At 40.6% G+C, this 17753-nt stretch overlaps 2 protein-coding genes across 4 annotated transcripts; both read right to left on the bottom strand.

The window, feature by feature from the left end:
• Positions 1-982: 982 nt before the first annotated feature.
• On the bottom strand, positions 983-4674 carry znf576.2 (zinc finger protein 576, tandem duplicate 2). Of its 2 annotated transcripts, none has more exons than XM_010754451.3 (5): positions 4530-4674; positions 3660-3853; positions 3450-3565; positions 2908-3051; positions 983-2823 (listed from the first exon to the last, which is right to left on the bottom strand). In XM_010754451.3, exons 2-5 carry the CDS (start codon positions 3802-3804, stop codon positions 1975-1977), a joined length of 1254 nt encoding a protein of 417 aa, XP_010752753.1. In that variant the 5' UTR covers positions 3805-3853; positions 4530-4674; the 3' UTR covers positions 983-1974. The 2 variants fall into 2 exon arrangements, with proteins under 2 accessions (XP_010752753.1, XP_010752760.1); XM_010754458.3 differs by having other exon boundaries at positions 4403-4540.
• Positions 4675-6128: 1454 nt separating this feature from the next.
• Positions 6129-17555, bottom strand: znf576.1 (zinc finger protein 576, tandem duplicate 1). 2 transcript variants are annotated; one of them, XM_010755162.3, is made up of 10 exons: positions 17454-17555; positions 16407-16935; positions 14500-15012; positions 10001-13662; positions 9621-9891; positions 8775-8960; positions 8594-8692; positions 8293-8470; positions 7968-8175; positions 6129-7866 (listed from the first exon to the last, which is right to left on the bottom strand). In XM_010755162.3, exons 2-10 carry the CDS (start codon positions 16888-16890, stop codon positions 6577-6579), a joined length of 6891 nt encoding a protein of 2296 aa, XP_010753464.3. In that variant the 5' UTR covers positions 16891-16935; positions 17454-17555; the 3' UTR covers positions 6129-6576. The 2 variants fall into 2 exon arrangements, with proteins under 2 accessions (XP_010753464.3, XP_019131650.2); XM_019276105.2 differs by having other exon boundaries at positions 6130-7866; positions 8594-8689.
• Between the last annotated feature and the right edge of the window lie 198 nt (positions 17556-17753).

Genomic DNA, 17753 nt, shown 5'->3' with positions numbered 1-17753 from the left:
AATTAGCAATACTACAGTGTCTACAGTCCTGCATTCAAAAACTAAAATACAAAAGTATTAGCATCAAATTATGCTTGAATGTGTCAAAAGTATTATGCAGGATGAGCCATTTCAGATTTTTTTTCTTTTCTTAATAAGTTCATCATTTTAATGTCGCAGCTGGTAAAAGTGGACATTACTGCAGTGTAGCTTAAATGTCCAGTGTGTTTTAAGATTTAGGTCTATTTACTGAATATGGCATGACAATGTTTTTTTGTTATTGTATAATCACCTGAAAATAAGATTCATTGTGTTTTTGTTACCTTCAATGAGCCTTTTAAATCTATAAACACTGCATGTTGCACCACCAGATCATAATTTATTAGTATATTTATATTTTGTAATAATAATCTAAATGTGCAAAGTAGCTGAAGTTATTAAAGAAATCCAGTGAAGTAAAAAAAGTACAATATATGGCTCTAATAAGTAGTGGAGTAGAAGTATAAAGTAAAATCAAATGGAAATACTCAAGTGTCATTTAGCATTTATCTGCTATCCACAAAAATGAGCAATAAAAATCAGTAAAAATATTTTAATTTGGGTTAGTTAGATTTTTAGAAGGAATGGAAAGCTGGGCCTTAATTTCATTAACTCTTCCACTCAAGTGACACAGAACCTGTTAGTGCAACAAATTATACAATTATGTATTTAGAGTTGAACACGAAGATAGTACACAGCATGATTGATTAATCTCAAAGACAACCTAGCAAAATTCTCATCCAGCTTTTTCCAATTATTGTTTATTGTATATAACATAATTGTTGCTAGGCAGAAAAGGGTTATCTTATTAAAACTATTAGACGAGGCTCTAATATTATATTCTGGTCATATCCAGTGTATGTCCCATTCTAAGAATACAAATCAGGGATTCGTCACACAAAACACAAAACCATGTTTCAGGTTCCTGCTTTAGAAGTGAGAACAGAAACAAAAAGGCAGTTTGTTTTATCAGCAGCCTCCCTCGGGACAGCATCTTTTATTACATTTTTGCAGTGTCCAGACACATTGCAGTGGGGAGAGAAACAATCCAATCAGTGAATAACACATGATATACACAGTTCCTTATGGGACTCTAAGGCATTAAAGAGCCACGAGTTCCATTTAAGAAATGTCTAAGACATGAAATATTATTCTAATAGGCAAAAAAAAAAAATTATAATAAAAAGGAGTAAATTTTATGATAAGACAAATCAGGATTATAGTGGATCATTTCTGACCACATGCCAAACACTCCACATTGAATCTGGAGTATTTAACCAAAATACATTTTTAGCAGAACTTAAATCGTGTTATTTTAAAATTCTTCCTCAATGAGACTTAATTTAGAAAGGAACATAATCAAAATATTAAGTGTAAAAAATGCAAAAATATGAACCAGAAGCTGTACATTACACATTTCTTTTGACAAACTGTCTAAACATTCAAACATAGTATCTCTACTAGGCATCTAATATGCTTCAAAATATGTACTTACGTAATCTGTTTTGAAAAAAATTAAAATAAAGAGGAAAAAAAAAAGGGCATAAAAAAACATTTTTCCACAAAGTGAGTTGAACAATTCAAGACAGTAATAAATTCACACCACACGCATTTCAAGCTTAAAAAAACTGAAACAAATCATTTAAAAAGTTAATCAAAACAGTTTATGTTTGTACAAATAAACTATGTTTTGTGACAAAGGTAATAGATGGATTTTACAACATTTGGTTAGTCAATTTAAGAGATGTGTCTGTTTGTCCAAAAAATTTCAACAGCTCATAATCAAAACTTATCTTTTAAATCCAAAACCTGCTAAAAAGGTCATTCTCAAAACCATTCCAAACTCATCTGAAGCCACCTGGAGCATCACATCTCCAATGTTAAAAAGAAGAAAAAAAAAAAAGACATTTCCTGACTAAAATCTTCAAAAACCATACACTTTCTGCAATGTCTCAATTATCTCTTTGCACTTGGGTTTTCAGGCTTTTCCTCCGGGTGGCTTTTCTCGTGAGCTTTCAAGGTGCGCTCTCGGCCAAAGCTTTTCCCGCAGGTTGCACAGGCAAAGCGGCCCACAGCGTGAGCCCGTGACATGTGGGCGTCCAGCTGCTCTTGACGGGCGAAGCTCTCTTCACATTCTTCGCAGGGATGGGCCTTCCGAGGGGTGTGTTTCTCCTTCTTGTGAAGACGGAGTTGAATCAAGCCGGGGAATGTGAGGTCACATTCAGGACAGGGGTGCTGACGGGACGAAGCGACGTCTGCTTTAGGTTTCTTCTCCTTTCCTGGAGCATCATCCTCAGGACTCGTCTTATCTTCCGTTTCTGTCTTTGCTGCTGTTGCTGCTGCTTTAGAAGGACGACCACGCTTTGCTCCACCAGCTTTTCCCTTTTCCTCTGCTGGAGGTGCCGCCGACTCTGACGTGCTGCTGGCCTTCTCCGCCTCCTCGGAAGCTTCTGCCTCATCCTTCTTTTTCCGCTTTCCCTTTTTCTCAGCAGGCGCCGCCGGTTCTTCGGTTTTCGAAGGGCGTCCACGTTTCTTGATGGCTGAAGCATTGCCGTTGCATTGCTGACCTTCGGGGTACTTCTCCTGGTGTGCTAGAAGCTCGGATTCTGCTTCAAAGCCTTGACCACACTTCTTACAGCGGTGGGTTTTCGCAGGGTCCTCAGGTTGTTCTGCAGTCTCTACGTCTGGGCGGGGATGCTGGGTCAGGCGATGAGTACGCAGCAGTCCAGCACTCCGGAAGGTTTCATTGCAATCTTTACATACCAACTGTTTCTCTGGACACACCTGTCTTCGATGGGACGTGAGCTGAGAAGGAACAGTACAATTAGTATACAATGTGCTATATTAAAAATTCTGGCATCGTGGTGTTAGCGCGAACATTATACTCACTTCAGAGAACGTTTTAAAGCTCTCCTTGCAGTGAACACATTTGAAGGGCTTGTCATCCTTGCTGTGTGTTGGCTGGTGCTGTGTCAGTTCCTCAGATGACAGAAACGTGCGGTCACACACATAGCACGTGAACAGTGTGTTTCCCTGGAAACACATGGGGGGAAAAAAGAGGAAATTAAAACAATTTACAAACAAGAAATACTTGGAAAATCACATTGACTTTATCTGACAACGACAACCAACACAGGGAAAATTTATCAAACGTGTAGCATCTAGTTCAATATATATTTTATAAAATTTCAATTACACAAAATAACGACAATCTCTATCAAGAGGATGCCCTTTGGCTCTTCACCATCACTTTTTTCTTTTTGCATTAACTAACAATTTACTATTTTACAATGAACCTGATTCATCATTTCAGTACTTTGTACATTGTAAATGGGAAACTCTATCTATCTAAGAGTATATATGGGTAATTTGCCCTACACAATATTGGTGATTGACATGAACTTCTGGTGAACTGAATGAGCGTACAGTACCTGCTGAAGCTGTTGCTTGTACTCTTCCCGGTGGCTCTTCTTCATATGCCTCTCCTTGGCTTTGGCACTGCAGAACGTGATGAAGCACTGGAAACACTGCAGATTTTCATGCTGGTCTGGAAAGAGGAGGGAGGCAGGAGGAGATTAGAGAGAGAGATCATGCAAAGTTACAAAGTTCATCTTTTTTAAAAAGTTGCGATCCACACTTACAGGGCTGAACAGGGGGTGCAGGAGGTCCGTTCAAAGTGATGGGTTTGTACGGCTCTGCTGGCTTTTCAGGGGGAGCTTCTGGAGGTGGATCAGGCAATCCCCGTCCCATCACTATCTCCTCTATGTTCAAAATCCCAGAGTCCATCCTGGTGTACTGGAAGGTTTATTACTGGCACTCACGACAACGTTTTTTTCTGCATTAAAACAAAAGAAACAGAGCAAGGTTACAAACCCAGCGGAGCAGCAGATCTGGTTGACAGCGGGAAAACAACACTGCTATAACCCCCCACAGATGTCGTTAAATACGGTGAACTCAACAGATGACACCGTGAAAATAATTCCCCACGCTGGTTAGGCTGACGTGTGAAACAAACACAACACACACACACACACAGCCTACGGGGTTGTTTGAGTATTAGAGCAGTTTCCTCACTCAAGTTTCATCTCGGCTAACGCTACGTGCCTTTTTAAGGCCGCTAGGCTAAGCTAAGCTAACTAGCTCCGTGCAAGCATACGGGCAGCTAGCCTTCAAGTTGATTTAATTAAAACGCCTTAATGGATCCAGTCGATCAGCTGGAGCTGTCTAAAGTAAAAAAAGGCATTTATTTTAATGCCTGTGCTCGCAGCTAACGCCAATCATAAAGTAGCAGCGCTACCGAGCGGGGCTAACGGGAGTTAGCTCGCCTGCTAGCAGCAGTTAGCGCTAACAACACTGGCTGCCATTCAAAGAGACTTTCACACACCAAGTTTAAACTCAATGTTTGGCGCCTCCGTGCATCTGCTGTGCATCGATACGCCGTGCGTCAATATCCTTGCAGATAGTGAGCAGTGTAAAGAGTGAATATAAGAGTGAGCAGACGTGAACGTTACCTCTACCCGCTTCTTTGAAGGTAGTTTGACTGAGAGAGTTGACCCCAGAGAAGTGCAGCGGGTAGATCGGACACTTCCTGGCGTCTGGTGGTGATGAAGCCGTCGGTACAACTAAGATGGCTGCCGGGGGGACTGTTCGATAGCAGTCTGTGATTGATAATGTTCAAATTAACAAAAACAAAACATGGAAATATCAAACGCAGATCAGCCGTGCTGTCAGAGAGCAGCGCTTTGTGTTAAAAGTGCGGGAAACAAACACGAATCTTTAATAGAAACCAAACACGAGCCGTGACTTAAGACAGCTCTACTGTGTAATAATGTTATTATAAAATAATATGTCTCAGAATGTAACCACGCCGTTTCATAAACTGTATTAACTCATGAAATCTGCTTAAACATACATTAGGACAGATATACCTTCGTGAACATGGATTTGAACTTAGCTACTTTTCTATTTAGTTTGAATCTATGGTCGAGCTCTGTCACGTGACCCAAAACAACTTAGTGAAAAGTACTTATTTTCATTCACTGTACTCTAATTACTTTGTTTACGTCCCACTCACATACATACAGCACTCCTTTATTAGGATTAAATCACCCTTATTACATTATGTACCCACACATAATATTTCTAACTTATATTCAACATTCAAAAAGAAGATTATTGTTGACTGTTGTTGAACAGTCCTGAACAGAACAGTTAATTTGGCATTAAAGGGATTCTTTTGACCCTAATTCCTAATATTTCCTAATGTTTCTAATATTAGTTTAGAGCCACAATTGCAGTTTTTTGAACCATTCATTTTTAATCTGTGCTTACTATTTCATATCAGATTTGAACTGTTTTAAACTGTTTGATTTTATTCGAAACGTTGCAAATGGTTTATTATGTATTCAATTATTTTATTTCATTTTTAAACTCAATTCTCAAACTTTTTACGCTGTATACTACTAACATATTTGGCTCTCCAAGTACCACCAGTAAAACAGATGTCCAACACTCTTCAGCTACAGATGGTTCATGCAGGAGGAAAGTTTATTAGGCTTATTAATAGAACTTTTTTTATTATTATTGACTGTTGTTGAGTCCTGAACAAGACCAGTTCAAGATCCAGAGCTACTTGAGTAGAAAATGTATATTTTCCCGGTCTGCAGTTCCCATTTAGAGTCATGATTGCAGTGTTTTCGAACCATTCGTTTTACTTCCACTTACTATCTCCACATCACATTTCAGCTCGTAACTAATCATGATGTATACACACTATTTCAAGGATCCCACTTAAGGGAGTTTATGTACCACCAGTGAGTTTGAGAACCAGTGTGTTAGCTCATAACCCTATATTAAAACATACCTCTGTATTGCAGTATGCATTTATATTCCTATTTTCTCATAATCTTTTGTACAATAGACACAAACACACACACACATATATATGTATATACATATACTGTATATACAAATATATATTCAATACTGTATGTCACAATGTCTGGTGTCAAACTGTATTGTGCAAACATCTGTTCAGTCTTCAAAAAAAAAAAACAACGATGCATGTATTTATTTCATCTGTCTTTTATGGTTTTCTCAAATTCAAATAAATAATGTTCAAATTCCTACAGGCAAAAACAAATTCATCATAGAATGTAAATGAGGTCAGGTTAAATAAATAGTAAAAAACATCATGGGAAATGCAATGTAAAAAAATCACCTTTTCTGCATCTTGTCCATCACAAAATGTATGGCTATGAGTACTTTTTACATATTCTTCTGAAGACAAATTCTTCTGTACACTTTTTCTTTCTTTTTTACAATGAATGACGTTATAAGCCACATCACAAAGCATTTGTTTTTTAAACTACAATTATTAAAGCACAATAGTCCTGCAAAACAATGACACTGCCAGGTAAAAGGCATCATGGAAAAGTTGTAAGGACACAAGGAGATGCTTCTATTTTTTGATTAGCTGGGTCGACAAACACCAAAAACACAGTTACATTCTAAACCAGAATGCAAAATGTTGACAGAGTGTAAAGTCTGTAGTTGACACTACTCTTTTCCCAAACCCTCTTGATTATGGAAGTTTAAAAAGCAGTTGTGGTTGCGTGAGATACAAAGAAAGACACAGCACTTAAGGCATAACACTCGAGATGTTCTCTGACAGTCCCCAAAACGACACCTGCCTCCTTCTCCCTCTGCAAGCTGCTCAGGCCAGTGGCCTGAACCATCATAACGTGTGGCTGCATCTGGCATAGGGCTTTCTTCTACCAGGCTGGGATTAGGGTTTTCATTTGATGCATGAGCCTTCTCCATGGGAGGTTGAGGGGGAACTGAGTCCTGGGTATCGGAGCCACTGGAGAGGATCAAAGCCTTGGATACCTCCAATCTAAAAGCCATGAGAGTCAAAGGTGCAGACGCTGCTGTGTGATCCTGTCTGTATAGGAGCCAGGAGTTGACCAAAGCCAGATCTGTTAGGTACCAAAGCACCGCTTGAGGCCAGCAGGTTGGTGCAGAGGCAGTGAGAGGGATAGAGTAAAGCTTTAGCAGATCTCTGTTGAGTTGAGCCGACACCTGGGCCTTCTCAAAGTTGTCAATGAGTGAAGCCATGTTCCTCTGGCCATTTCCAGCAGTGGAAAGTATGAAGCCACAGTGTGATCTGCGCAACATCAGCTTCCCATCGGAGCTTACAAACTCATCTCCGATCTGTCCTCGGGCTCCTCCAACCCTGCCTGCTCCATGAACTCCGGCAACTAACAGACGTTCCAGCATAGCAGGGGTGGACAGTTCCTGTTTGCAAAGAAACACCATGCTGCCTTTGGGGACCATTTTTTCAACAGCATCTTCTTTGCTGGACAGACCCAATTTAAGATCCACGTGTAAGAGCAAACCATCAAATCCAATTAATGTGGTACAGTGGAGAGACAGTTTCTTATTGTGTGTTATCCCAGTCAGAGGAAGTGGGTACTGGTCAACTGCATAATCACGGTCTCGTTTCAGCGACTGGCACGCTGCTTTGAATCGGCACAATAATGGTTGAGCCTTCCACAGGGGATCACTCTGTGTTTTTGAACTGGTCAGGTCATTTGGTGTGTTCCCTTGCCTCTCCCTGTCACAATGCTGAGAAACTTCACCTTGACTGCTTGAGAGATATATACCTTTCTGTACATTTGGAAAGTCACTACCACTTCTTCCTTCATGAACATTACTGTTGAGTGGATCCTTTGCAGGAGAGGCAAGCTTCAACATGCGAGACAGCTCAAGGAAACGGGAAAGCGGCATGGCTTCAGCAATCAAGGGCACCTTAGTCAAATCCTCCCAGTAGAGCCTCGGACTGGGAAACTGAAAAATAAACAAAAGACCAAATAAACTTTGAGTGGTCTTACGTCTAACCAACAGAACAAAAAAAATAATCAGTAAAAGTATCATGATGGAGTACAAACCCTTAAAGTTCCCATTGCAATGTGGATCCCAATAAATTGTGCAACCTCTCTGGCTGTGACAGGGTTGGGCATGTTGGACAATTTATGTGTGCAACTGGCAATCTCCACCCAGGTGTCCCAACCAAAATACTTGGAGAAGTAATCAATAGGCTCTCTCTTCCTATTTTCTGCTCTTGGTGTTTGGAGCTGGCTCGTTGAAGTTGACAAACTTAGGGAGTAAAAGAAAAAAAGATCATGAGCACAATAAAGCTAATAAAACATGTTTCTAGCAGTGTTATGAGAAGGTTTGAAGACCAAAAATCACTGAGACATGTATTGTACTGACATTCCATCTGGCTGCTGTGCACGATTTGTTTGGTTCTTGGAGAAATAGGCCATTACTTCTGCTTCCGAGTCAACCTGAGGATCGGATAATTCAAAACCACCAACATCCTCTTCATCAGAGCTCTGGAGCAGAAAGTCTCCGAGGTCTGGCATATGCTGCCAATCAGAATCTTCCTGAGCTGAAAGATAAATGATTATATACAGATGAGTTATTAAAGTATGATGACCTTTTTAAACGAATATATAAAGGATGTTAATCACAGTAGCTACAAGTACTGGTCATTTAAAAATAGAAAACAAACCTTGTTCGTCTGGAAAGTCCCTGATCCCAGGTTCTGACAACAGCCCCCTCACTCTCATTTCCTGGTAGTCTGGTGCAGAATGGCTGCTTTCATCTACTGCTGACAGATTTAACATTAAAATAGATGACTTCCTGTAATCTTTCATAACAGAACAATATCACAGGAAATAACAACAACTTACTTAAATTAGTATCTGTTGCCTGATGTCCTATTTGCAAGGTATCACTGGATGTCCCTGTAGTTAAATTCCCATTGTTGATCTGAGCAGCTCCCAGTAGAACCTCCCTCTCCTCCTCCTTCACTGGATAGAAGATACACTGGTTGGTGTTGAACTCGGGCGTGACTCGGCAGTCTCCACTCTCCATTACTGAAAGCAAAAAAAACCAAAACATCAATTTCTGAAAAGATTAAGCTCTCAAAGGCTTACAGACTGTCAGTGCAGCCACCATAAGGCTTATTTAATCATTGCCTTTTTAAAGCCAGCTAGGAAGTGATTTGTGTAGCTTACCAACCAACACATCCAAAGCTCAGTAATGAAACACAGTAAAAACAATTAAGTAGTGGTTTCCAAAAGGAGTTCTGTTGTGTTACATGTATCAGCTTGTTTTCTTTTTACCTGACAACTTCACTGTGACAGCAGGAATGTGAAAATGCCAGTTTGGGGGGGGGGGGTAAAACTGGCATTTTCACATTCCTATTTGAGCGTGTAAAGGTGGTTTGGGCATCTGGTAAGGATGCATCCTGGGCGCCTCCCTTTGGAGGTGTTCTGGGCATGTCCAACTGGGAGAACACCCCGGGGCAGACTGAGAACCCACTGGAGGGACAATATAGCCCATCGAGCCTGGGAATGTCTCAGGATCACCCAGAACGAGCTTGAATGTGTTGCTGGCAGAGAAGGACGTCTGGAGCGCCCTGTAAACCTAAGTTAAGCTAATCGCCTCCTGGCTAAATAAAGCAAATTATCATATTTCCTTAAAATGCTGAACTACTATTTCAAAATGTACCTACAGTGTGGTCTAACACTTACATGGACTGGAGCTGTTTTCGATGTTGACTGGCTCCACATTCCATCGTATGTGTCTGCTGCCCTGTGTGTCCTGAACCTCATTTAGCACAAATCTGATCTCCTCCTTCACTAGAACAGTCCTTATATCACGATGGTGCTGTGACTGCACAGTTGCATTCTGTCTATTTTGACAGGTGGCTGGTGCCAGTAGTGGATCTGAGATATTCTCTTCAACCTTGATCTCCTTGCTCCCAATGTTTTGTACTTCATTCTCAGCACTGCTGTCCATACCCTGGAGTAAAAAAACAAATACAAGTTTTCAATGTTAAATTAATTGTTTGTTGTTAATGTATTGTATATATGTATATGTATTGTATTGATTAATACAATCAGCATCTTACCTGTATTTGATTGTTCCTCACTGTCATCAGGCACACTTCCTTGTCAGCAGTCGCTCTCTGTCTAGATGTGAGGAACTTCTCAAGTATGATGCCTGGAGACTGGTCCCTGTTGTGTTCCTCTTGTCCTTGTAGTCCTCTTTCATTCATTACCTCCTCAACACTTGTGGTAACCGACTCCAGCTCAAACACGACTTGGTCTTCAGGAGATTCCTCTAATGTAGTGGGCATGGAAGACAAAGATGGTATAGGGGCAGTCGCTTTGTTGGCCCCATTCAATTCAGGAATGGTCTCTGGATTACAAGTTTTTGTACTGGTTTCACCTTCATCGTTAATTTCTGAATCAGAGAGGATAGGACGTTGTTCGTACACTACCTGACATTCTTCTTGTTCTTTCTCTGATTCTTTTTCTCTGACAGTATTTCCACCTAAAACTCTCTTTGATATCACGTCACTTCTTAGACGGCCTGTTCCTCTTCTTTTACTCCTTGTAGCATTTCTCGTAACAGCTCCTTTCACTCCTTTTTTCTTCTGAACTAAGATTTCTTCCTCTTCTTCTTTGATTTCCACTTGATGAGTGGAGCATGACACAGTCTGTGAAGTTAGACTTTTTTCAGTTGTTTCATTACCAACTTGCCCAGTGCTTCCACCTTCAGTATTACCGGTTTCATCTGATTCACTTTGTGAAACAGTGTCTTCATGAGAAGTTGGTTCATCTCTCTCATTTTGATCTCCAACAGTGACTAAATCTACCTCAAGTAGTAAATCCTCCTTAATGTCTTCATCCGTGGTAACTTGGACTTCAGATTTGGAACTAGTATTCTTCCGCATACCATCTTTTTGTTTGTCCTCATCTGATGTCAAATGCTCTCGTGTCTCCAAACTCTTTGTCTGATTACTGGTATTTAATGATACAGATGTGAAATTTGGATGGGTCGTACCGTTTTTCATTTGATCTGATGGTGAGTGTACTTCTGACAAGGTATGAGATTGATCATCTGCTACTGTTTTACTTCCACCTTTATCTTCACTCAGTTCAATATCCAAAGGAGGAATAGGTAAAGAGGGGGATGGAATCAAAGCTGGAAAAGAGACACTTCGGTCTCTGTCTTCTAATGCAATTTCTCCCATCTCAGGCTCAGTGTCCCAGTCTGTAGCAGCATTCATCACACCAACCTTCTCATGCCGTTTTGGAGGCTGGTAAAGATCCAACCCTGAGACGCCTTCAAAAATGTTCCCATTGGTGTAAGTAAGACCGGGACTCTCTACAATATGCACCATCGCCTTGTGCTTCTGAAGGGACGAGACTTCACTGAATCTCTCCCCACAGTCCTTACACTCTAAGGCACGCTTGGAATGAGAAGAAGTTATCACTCCTTCAGTCTCCACTTTTGAGGAGGCTTTACGTTTCCTGGTGGTCTTTGGCTTGGTGGGCACTGTCTCAGGTGGGTTATGGGAAACCTGTAGCGAAGACAACAAAGAAATCGCTTTCTGGTTCTTTTTGGGTCTCCCTCCTTTTTTCTTTCCTTCTGCTGTGAGATTATTTGTAGACTCACTTGTCGGAAGTTTGCATCTGTTGTCTTTACTCTGTTGGGGCATTGTTTGCGACTCATGGTGTGAAGCTTCCTGTGTCTTGCCTGCTGCCTTTGAAGTGTCTAACTTGTAAACTTTCAGCTGGGGCTGTTTATGACCTTTCAGTAGAAGTAGAGCATCTTGCGTTATGTGCGGGCCAGGTATGTCTGTTAAAGCTGTGCTTGTTTTTTCTTTTTCCTCTCTTGCCAGGTTTTTCTTTTGCTTCCCATCCTTTGCATTCTTGGGCAGATCATTTTGCATTATTTTTGCTTGTTTTTTCTTTTTAAATACAGCCGAGCCTACATTTTTTTGCTCAATTATATGTGGAACAACCTCTGTTGCCACTTCTTTTTGCTTCTTCATTTTATTTTTTCTTGTATCTTCTTTAATTTGTTGCTCCTGTGGGCCCTGGGTTGGTGCAGGTGATTTTATTTCAGTTGTAGATACCAATTGTCCTGCTTTCTTGTCTCTTTTCCCTTTTCTTCCCTTCTTCTGTGATGGTATTTTCTTTTCTGAGAGATTTGTTGGTGGTGTTTTACCTCTCATCACATCTTCCTGCACTGACTGACACTGTCGTGATGGCTTCTTCTGTTTCTTGTTTTTCTTGTCTTTGCTTTGTGGACCAAATTTAACAACAAGATGTGACTTTTTTCTTCTTTGGCGTTTAGCAGGTGGGGCATCAATTTGTAAATCATCCCTGTGTATGGATCCGACCAGTTCTTGCATATATCCTTGAAAAATAAATGCTCTGGCTGGTTTTCTTTTCCGCACTTTAACTAGTTCTTGAGCTGACATTACATTTACGGGTAACTCTGAGATCTGTGGCACCTGCTTTGTCTCTAATTGTGATGGAACCTCTTCTTTAGTGGATGGGACCTCTACTTCAGACAGGTTCCCCACCTGCTCCTCACCATCCTTGCTATCTAACAGCAATTTCTCAGATGGCTCTTGTTCAAATGGTACTTGATTAGTCTTTTCCTGTGTCTCTTGTGGTGCGGCTTTATCCATCACAGGGTGAACCTGATCTAGACTTACTGTTTGCATCTGTAAATCATCCTGTTCTTTAGGATTAGTTTCAGATTCACTTGACGCTTGTGTAAGTGTGTCTGGTGGAACAAAAGGGCAAGGAGGAAGGTCCTGTTGTTCTCTTTGTAAGGGTGTAAGCTCCAACTCAACTGTATGCAAAAGTGGTGGGGCTGACAGGCTGGTCTGATCATTTATTACAGTGTGATCAGGAGTCTTCTCTAGTTCAGTGGTTGGTACCAGAGAGGAGGATGGGATTTCATTCTCAGGTATAATTTGGGATTGTTCCAGCTCCATGGTTGGTATCAAGGCAGGGGTAAGTTCTAATATAACTGTTTGCTCAAGGTCTTCTTTCAGGACAACTTCCTCGTTCTGACAAACCATTTGATCAATAGGATCAGACTGAATTGCACTAATATCGGGTTGTTGGAGGATCTGATGCATTACCTCTCCTTCAGGTCTCTCTGTTTGTTCAGTCGAAACAAGTGTTAGCTCTACATTTTCACCTGCTGCTATGTGGGTACCTAGTTCTGCGAAAGAGGGGTTTTCTAACTGTCCATCTGGTGTTATAGGTTCCAGTATAATTGTGTGTTCCATTGAATCACATGGGTTGTTTGAAGGGTCCAATACAAGTGTCCTGGATTCTGTCTGTTTCAGTCCCATGAAATCTATTTGTGGTGGATTGAGATTTAAATTCATTGGTTCTGCCAATTGTGATATCTGCTGTACTTCGAGTGGTGGGGCATGAGGTGGCACCTGCCCCAATATGACAACTTGGTTCACTTTCTGTACATTTCCCAAAGATTCAATAAGTCTGCGAATCTGCTCTGTATCAATATTAGCATCAACTTTTTGCAGAGGTCCATTGGGCTCCACTTGTAGTAGTGCTGATTGGCAAATAGATATTGGAGTTATGATGGGTGTACTTTGTTTCACTTGCTGCCCAGCAGGGAGAGCATTACTGGCTGCAGCAGGCAACACATTGTGCTTAGTTTTCATGTGATGTAGGCGTGTCTTGGTACTCTTGAAAGTGGCCTTGCATACAGAACAAGGATACTTTGTAGAAGGACCTAAAGATAAAAGAAAAAAAAGTTGTGATTCTTTTCCAGCAACCTGAAAAACAATTTATTTTCTAGAATTTTATCAGTTTTGGGGATGCAATTATTTGATAACAGTATGTCTGGTGTGCCTGATAACAATATAATAACTGATAATACAGTGATTCCCACACATAAAATTTACTTGCGCATGCCGCCCAGATATATTAAGAGCATCCAAAGTATATTTGGCTACCCATTTTAGCATACCTTTTATCCACCAGAGAGAGGTGGATCATTAATGTCAAGGTGACATTAATGATCAATTAACTAATGGACAATCCTCTCTACTCTATCCTTCTACTGATAATCACGTATGCTCCACAGAGAGAGAGAGAGAGATTCTGTGTTTGATCAGTGTGTTAACATGATCACAAGTCCAGCTGAGAATGACAGGAATGTTATTATTTTTTAAAAGTAGTGATTATCAATTAGTTATAAACCAATGAGATAGACAAATTAAAATTTTGATCTGATGATGGGGCGTCATGACAAATTAAGGGATCAACAGCATCATTCATCCCGTGGGGAACATGAATGTCTGGATTAGATTTTATGGCAATGCATCCAGACATTTCCCTCCACAAATGTGAACCTTATTGTGGCGCTAAAGGAAATTTCAGGGGCTCAAAGTCATTAGGATTCATCCTTTGGGAAATATGAATGTCTTTACAAACTCTCATGGAAATCCATTGAATAACAAAGTGGTGGACTGACTGACCTACGCTGCTTTTAGCTAAAAAGTAGGCTATGTTACCATTTTAATGCGTAAAATTATGAGACATCTGTAACATGGAACATGTTTCTTACCATCATCGTTCTTCAGTTGTGCTTTAGTTGGGGTATCTCCCCCATCTCCTTCAGCTCCCTCTGGCAAGTGTGACACCATATGTTTCTGCAGAGCTTTGGACATGGTGAACCTCTTTCCACACTCCTTGCAAACATACGGTCTCTCTCCAGTGTGTGTGCGGCGGTGATACTTCAGCAATGTCATGGTTTTGCAAGGTTTACCACAGTCAGTGCAGGCATAACCATCCAGGCCAAAATGTATTTTTTTATGAAGGGTGAGCTCTGATGACTTGTTGAAGGCATGGCCGCAGATTGGGCACTTGAAGGGTTTCTTCTCTATGTGGGCTTTCTGATGGGCCATGAGCTCTGTGGAGTTTGTGAAGTGGCGGTCACAAACGTAGCAGGCGAAAAGAGCATTCCTCAGTATGCATTGTTCATATTCTGCTGGGTGGCTCAACTTCAGATGACGCTCTTTACTCTTGTGATCACTGAAGATTATGTGACACTCGATGCACTGCAGGGAGAGCTGAGATGCTGAAAGGAAACATGGCAGGAGGGGAATAACATTTACATGTAACATACTCTTAGAATAGAGACACATTCATAAAAATTATAAAGGCTTGCATAAAGACTGGAGGGTAAATATGTCAGCTTAAGAAACAGAAGGGTACCATCATATAGTAACCACACAAACAATAAAAGGAGACCCAACGTTTTCTGCTTGCCAACAAGATCATGCTGTTTATGAACTGTCACACACGGGATGTCAAATTTGGAAAGCACGTCATTAATGTAATTTGTGCATTTGGGATATCAAAGTGGGAAGATATATAAGTGTTATGTTCAATATGAATATAATAATGATACATCGACTGACCACTTCATTAGAACACTTCCAATGTAATCCAAAGCAACAACCCTACTTTTACAAAGCTTATAATTTTTTGTTGACACTGTCATGTCATTTAAGTATCATGTTTACTAGGTTATAATTTGCAATAGTGTTAAACTGGATTATACTGAGAGGTGTTTCTAATATTTTGGCTACCACATTTACATGCATGATATGGTCAAAATGTTATAAACACTTTTCAATATAATGCACTCCTGCACAACAATAGCACCCACTAAAACCTCAATAATAAACATAAAGTACAATTATGACATTCAGTCAAAGAAAGTTTAACATTATAAGCTTTGTAAAAGTAGAATTTATAGCAGAGTTTTGGATCACACTGGATTGTACAAGTGTACCCTAATAAAGAGACCAATCAGTGTATATCACAGGATATTCTTCTCTGGTGGAGAAACACATATGTGCAAACATATCTGTGAAAAACATAACATAACATGGGAAGATATATGGACCCAACCAAAATACTTGTCAAGCTTCTTCTCTAGCTTTCTAGCTAACTTCCAGTGTTTTGTTTGGTTGCTAATGAATACAAGAAATGTATTTACTTTACATGTTTAATCAAACTTGATACTGTATGTCATGATAATTGGAAGTATTTTTTAGAAGTTCTTATTTTGTAAAAGAACACTGTAAAAAATGAATTAGACAATAATGTTTATGCACAGTTAATTACCTACGATATATATATATTATTCACTAAAGAGCATTGTGTATTTAACCTAAAACAACAAGTATCAACATGCTACAGTAATTATCAAACTACTGTAGTAAATCACAGCAGATTTCTTATGCTGTGTTTCTCACGCTGTCTGACCAACATGCTCACTTACTATCACATCGGAGACTGGGATCTGAGAAATAATCTGAATCTCTCAATTAGGAAATGTTACATTAAAATGCATTTTCATACTAGGAAGTGTGTAGTCCTAAACTCAAATTAATAATCAAACATCAAACGGGTCTTTTAAGATCCAGCCCTGTTCAGAGAGGTATAACAATGTGAAATACTCACATGTCAGAGGCATAACCAGCGGTTTGGACATATCCATCTTCAAAGGATCCACCATCGCCTTCTTGGAGGGAACATATTTCCTACCATCACGTACACCTTTGTCCTGTTTCTTCGCCTTTTGCCCATCACACCCAGAATTTGTATTTGTATCAGGTACCGGTTCTGTGGGGGCATTGGGCTTTGAAGCCGAGTCCAGCTCCTCCCCTGCGGTGTTATCAGAGGACTCAGTCAGTGACTCAACAGCAGGCTCATCCTCCACTGCTTGTGTGACTGTCATACTTGCAGGTGCTTCTGCCCGTGTCCCATTTTCTTGTGGTGCGATTGGTGTTCGAGTCTCAGCAGGAGCAGCTGACTTATTCTCCTCTTTTTGTGCATCTGGTTCACTTTGTCCTGGCTGAGCTTCAGTCTCAGTGTCCAGTGGTTTCTCTGTGGTTGCTGTGGTCACGGTGTTTGGACCACTGTTGGACTGGCTTGCACTCTGCATGGCTCGCTTCCTCTTGGCTTCTCAAATGCACTTGTTCATGTGTTTCTATAAAAATCAGAAATCACACAGAATGGGTGTTAATTACACATACATGAAGACACATTGAAAAAAAACAACCAATATGTTTATATACTTTATAAAAAAGAAGTTAATGTTGAAAGCAGTGACCAGCATCTTTGTTATCTACATGGCGGCAGCTGGGAGACCAAGGGATGAATGGGTTTAAAACATTTGTATTACAATAGGAGACCGGCGGACATGGCAGCCGTTGGAGGCTGTGGTATGACCCAGATTCAACACTTTCATGTGTATGAACAGAGCTGTAAGATGCTGTGCTTATTGTGGGAACAACCCTCCACAATAACCACAGATAATGAAAGCCTCGCTAGCTTAAACTCACTGATTTGCAGTAAAAATCCGGCTGTAAATGTTAGCATTTCCGCATTGTTACCGTGCCAAACGCGCTAAATATTAACCCACTTTCTTCCTACGGCTTCTCTATCTCAACACAGACACCCGCACAGCTCCGTGAAGGCAGGAGGAGGATGGAGATTTAAGGTTACCTGGGCTCTCTGGTCCGCCCGAACATCTCCGCGTCGTTTCCCCCTCGCACAAAGCAGCCAACACTGAGGAGCCGCAGACATCGCGACGTAACGTCTGACAAGCGGAGCGCGGAGGAATCATGGGAATTGTGGTTTTCTCCAGGTGAGTCCGCCACTCATCCAGCAGCGTTATCCACTCTGCTAAAACTACAACACAACTAGACTACAACACAGCTGTTACCAGTTACCAGACTTACAACACATATAATGTTAAATAGAGCAGAAAATATGTTATTATTATTATTGTTATTATTATTATTA

This window comes from Larimichthys crocea, chromosome XIII (assembly GCF_000972845.2).
Source record: "Larimichthys crocea isolate SSNF chromosome XIII, L_crocea_2.0, whole genome shotgun sequence".
Classification (NCBI taxonomy): domain Eukaryota; kingdom Metazoa; phylum Chordata; class Actinopteri; family Sciaenidae; genus Larimichthys; species Larimichthys crocea.
Note: the sequence above shows the minus strand (reverse complement) of the source record. Positions and strands in the feature narration are given on the sequence as shown.

What these genes read in the sequence shown, in the direction of transcription:
- znf576.2 (XM_010754451.3), bottom strand. Translation starts at nt 3,804, where the DNA reads ATGGACTCTGGGATTTTGAACATAGAGGAGATAGTGATGGGACGGGGA. An exon ending in TGCACCCCCTGTTCAGCCCT is followed by an intron (nt 3,566 to 3,659) that starts GTAAGTGTGGAT and finishes TCCTCTTTCCAG; the next exon opens with ACCAGCATGAAAATCTGCAG. An exon ending in ACAAGCAACAGCTTCAGCAG is followed by an intron (nt 3,052 to 3,449) that starts GTACTGTACGCT and finishes ATGTGTTTCCAG; the next exon opens with GGAAACACACTGTTCACGTG.
- znf576.1 (XM_010755162.3), bottom strand. Translation starts at nt 16,890, where the DNA reads ATGCAGAGTGCAAGCCAGTCCAACAGTGGTCCAAACACCGTGACCACA. An exon ending in GGCAACAGATACTAATTTAA is followed by an intron (nt 8,693 to 8,774) that starts GTAAGTTGTTGT and finishes TAAATCTGTCAG; the next exon opens with CAGTAGATGAAAGCAGCCAT. An exon ending in GCACAGCAGCCAGATGGAAT is followed by an intron (nt 8,176 to 8,292) that starts GTCAGTACAATA and finishes TTACTCCCTAAG; the next exon opens with TTTGTCAACTTCAACGAGCC.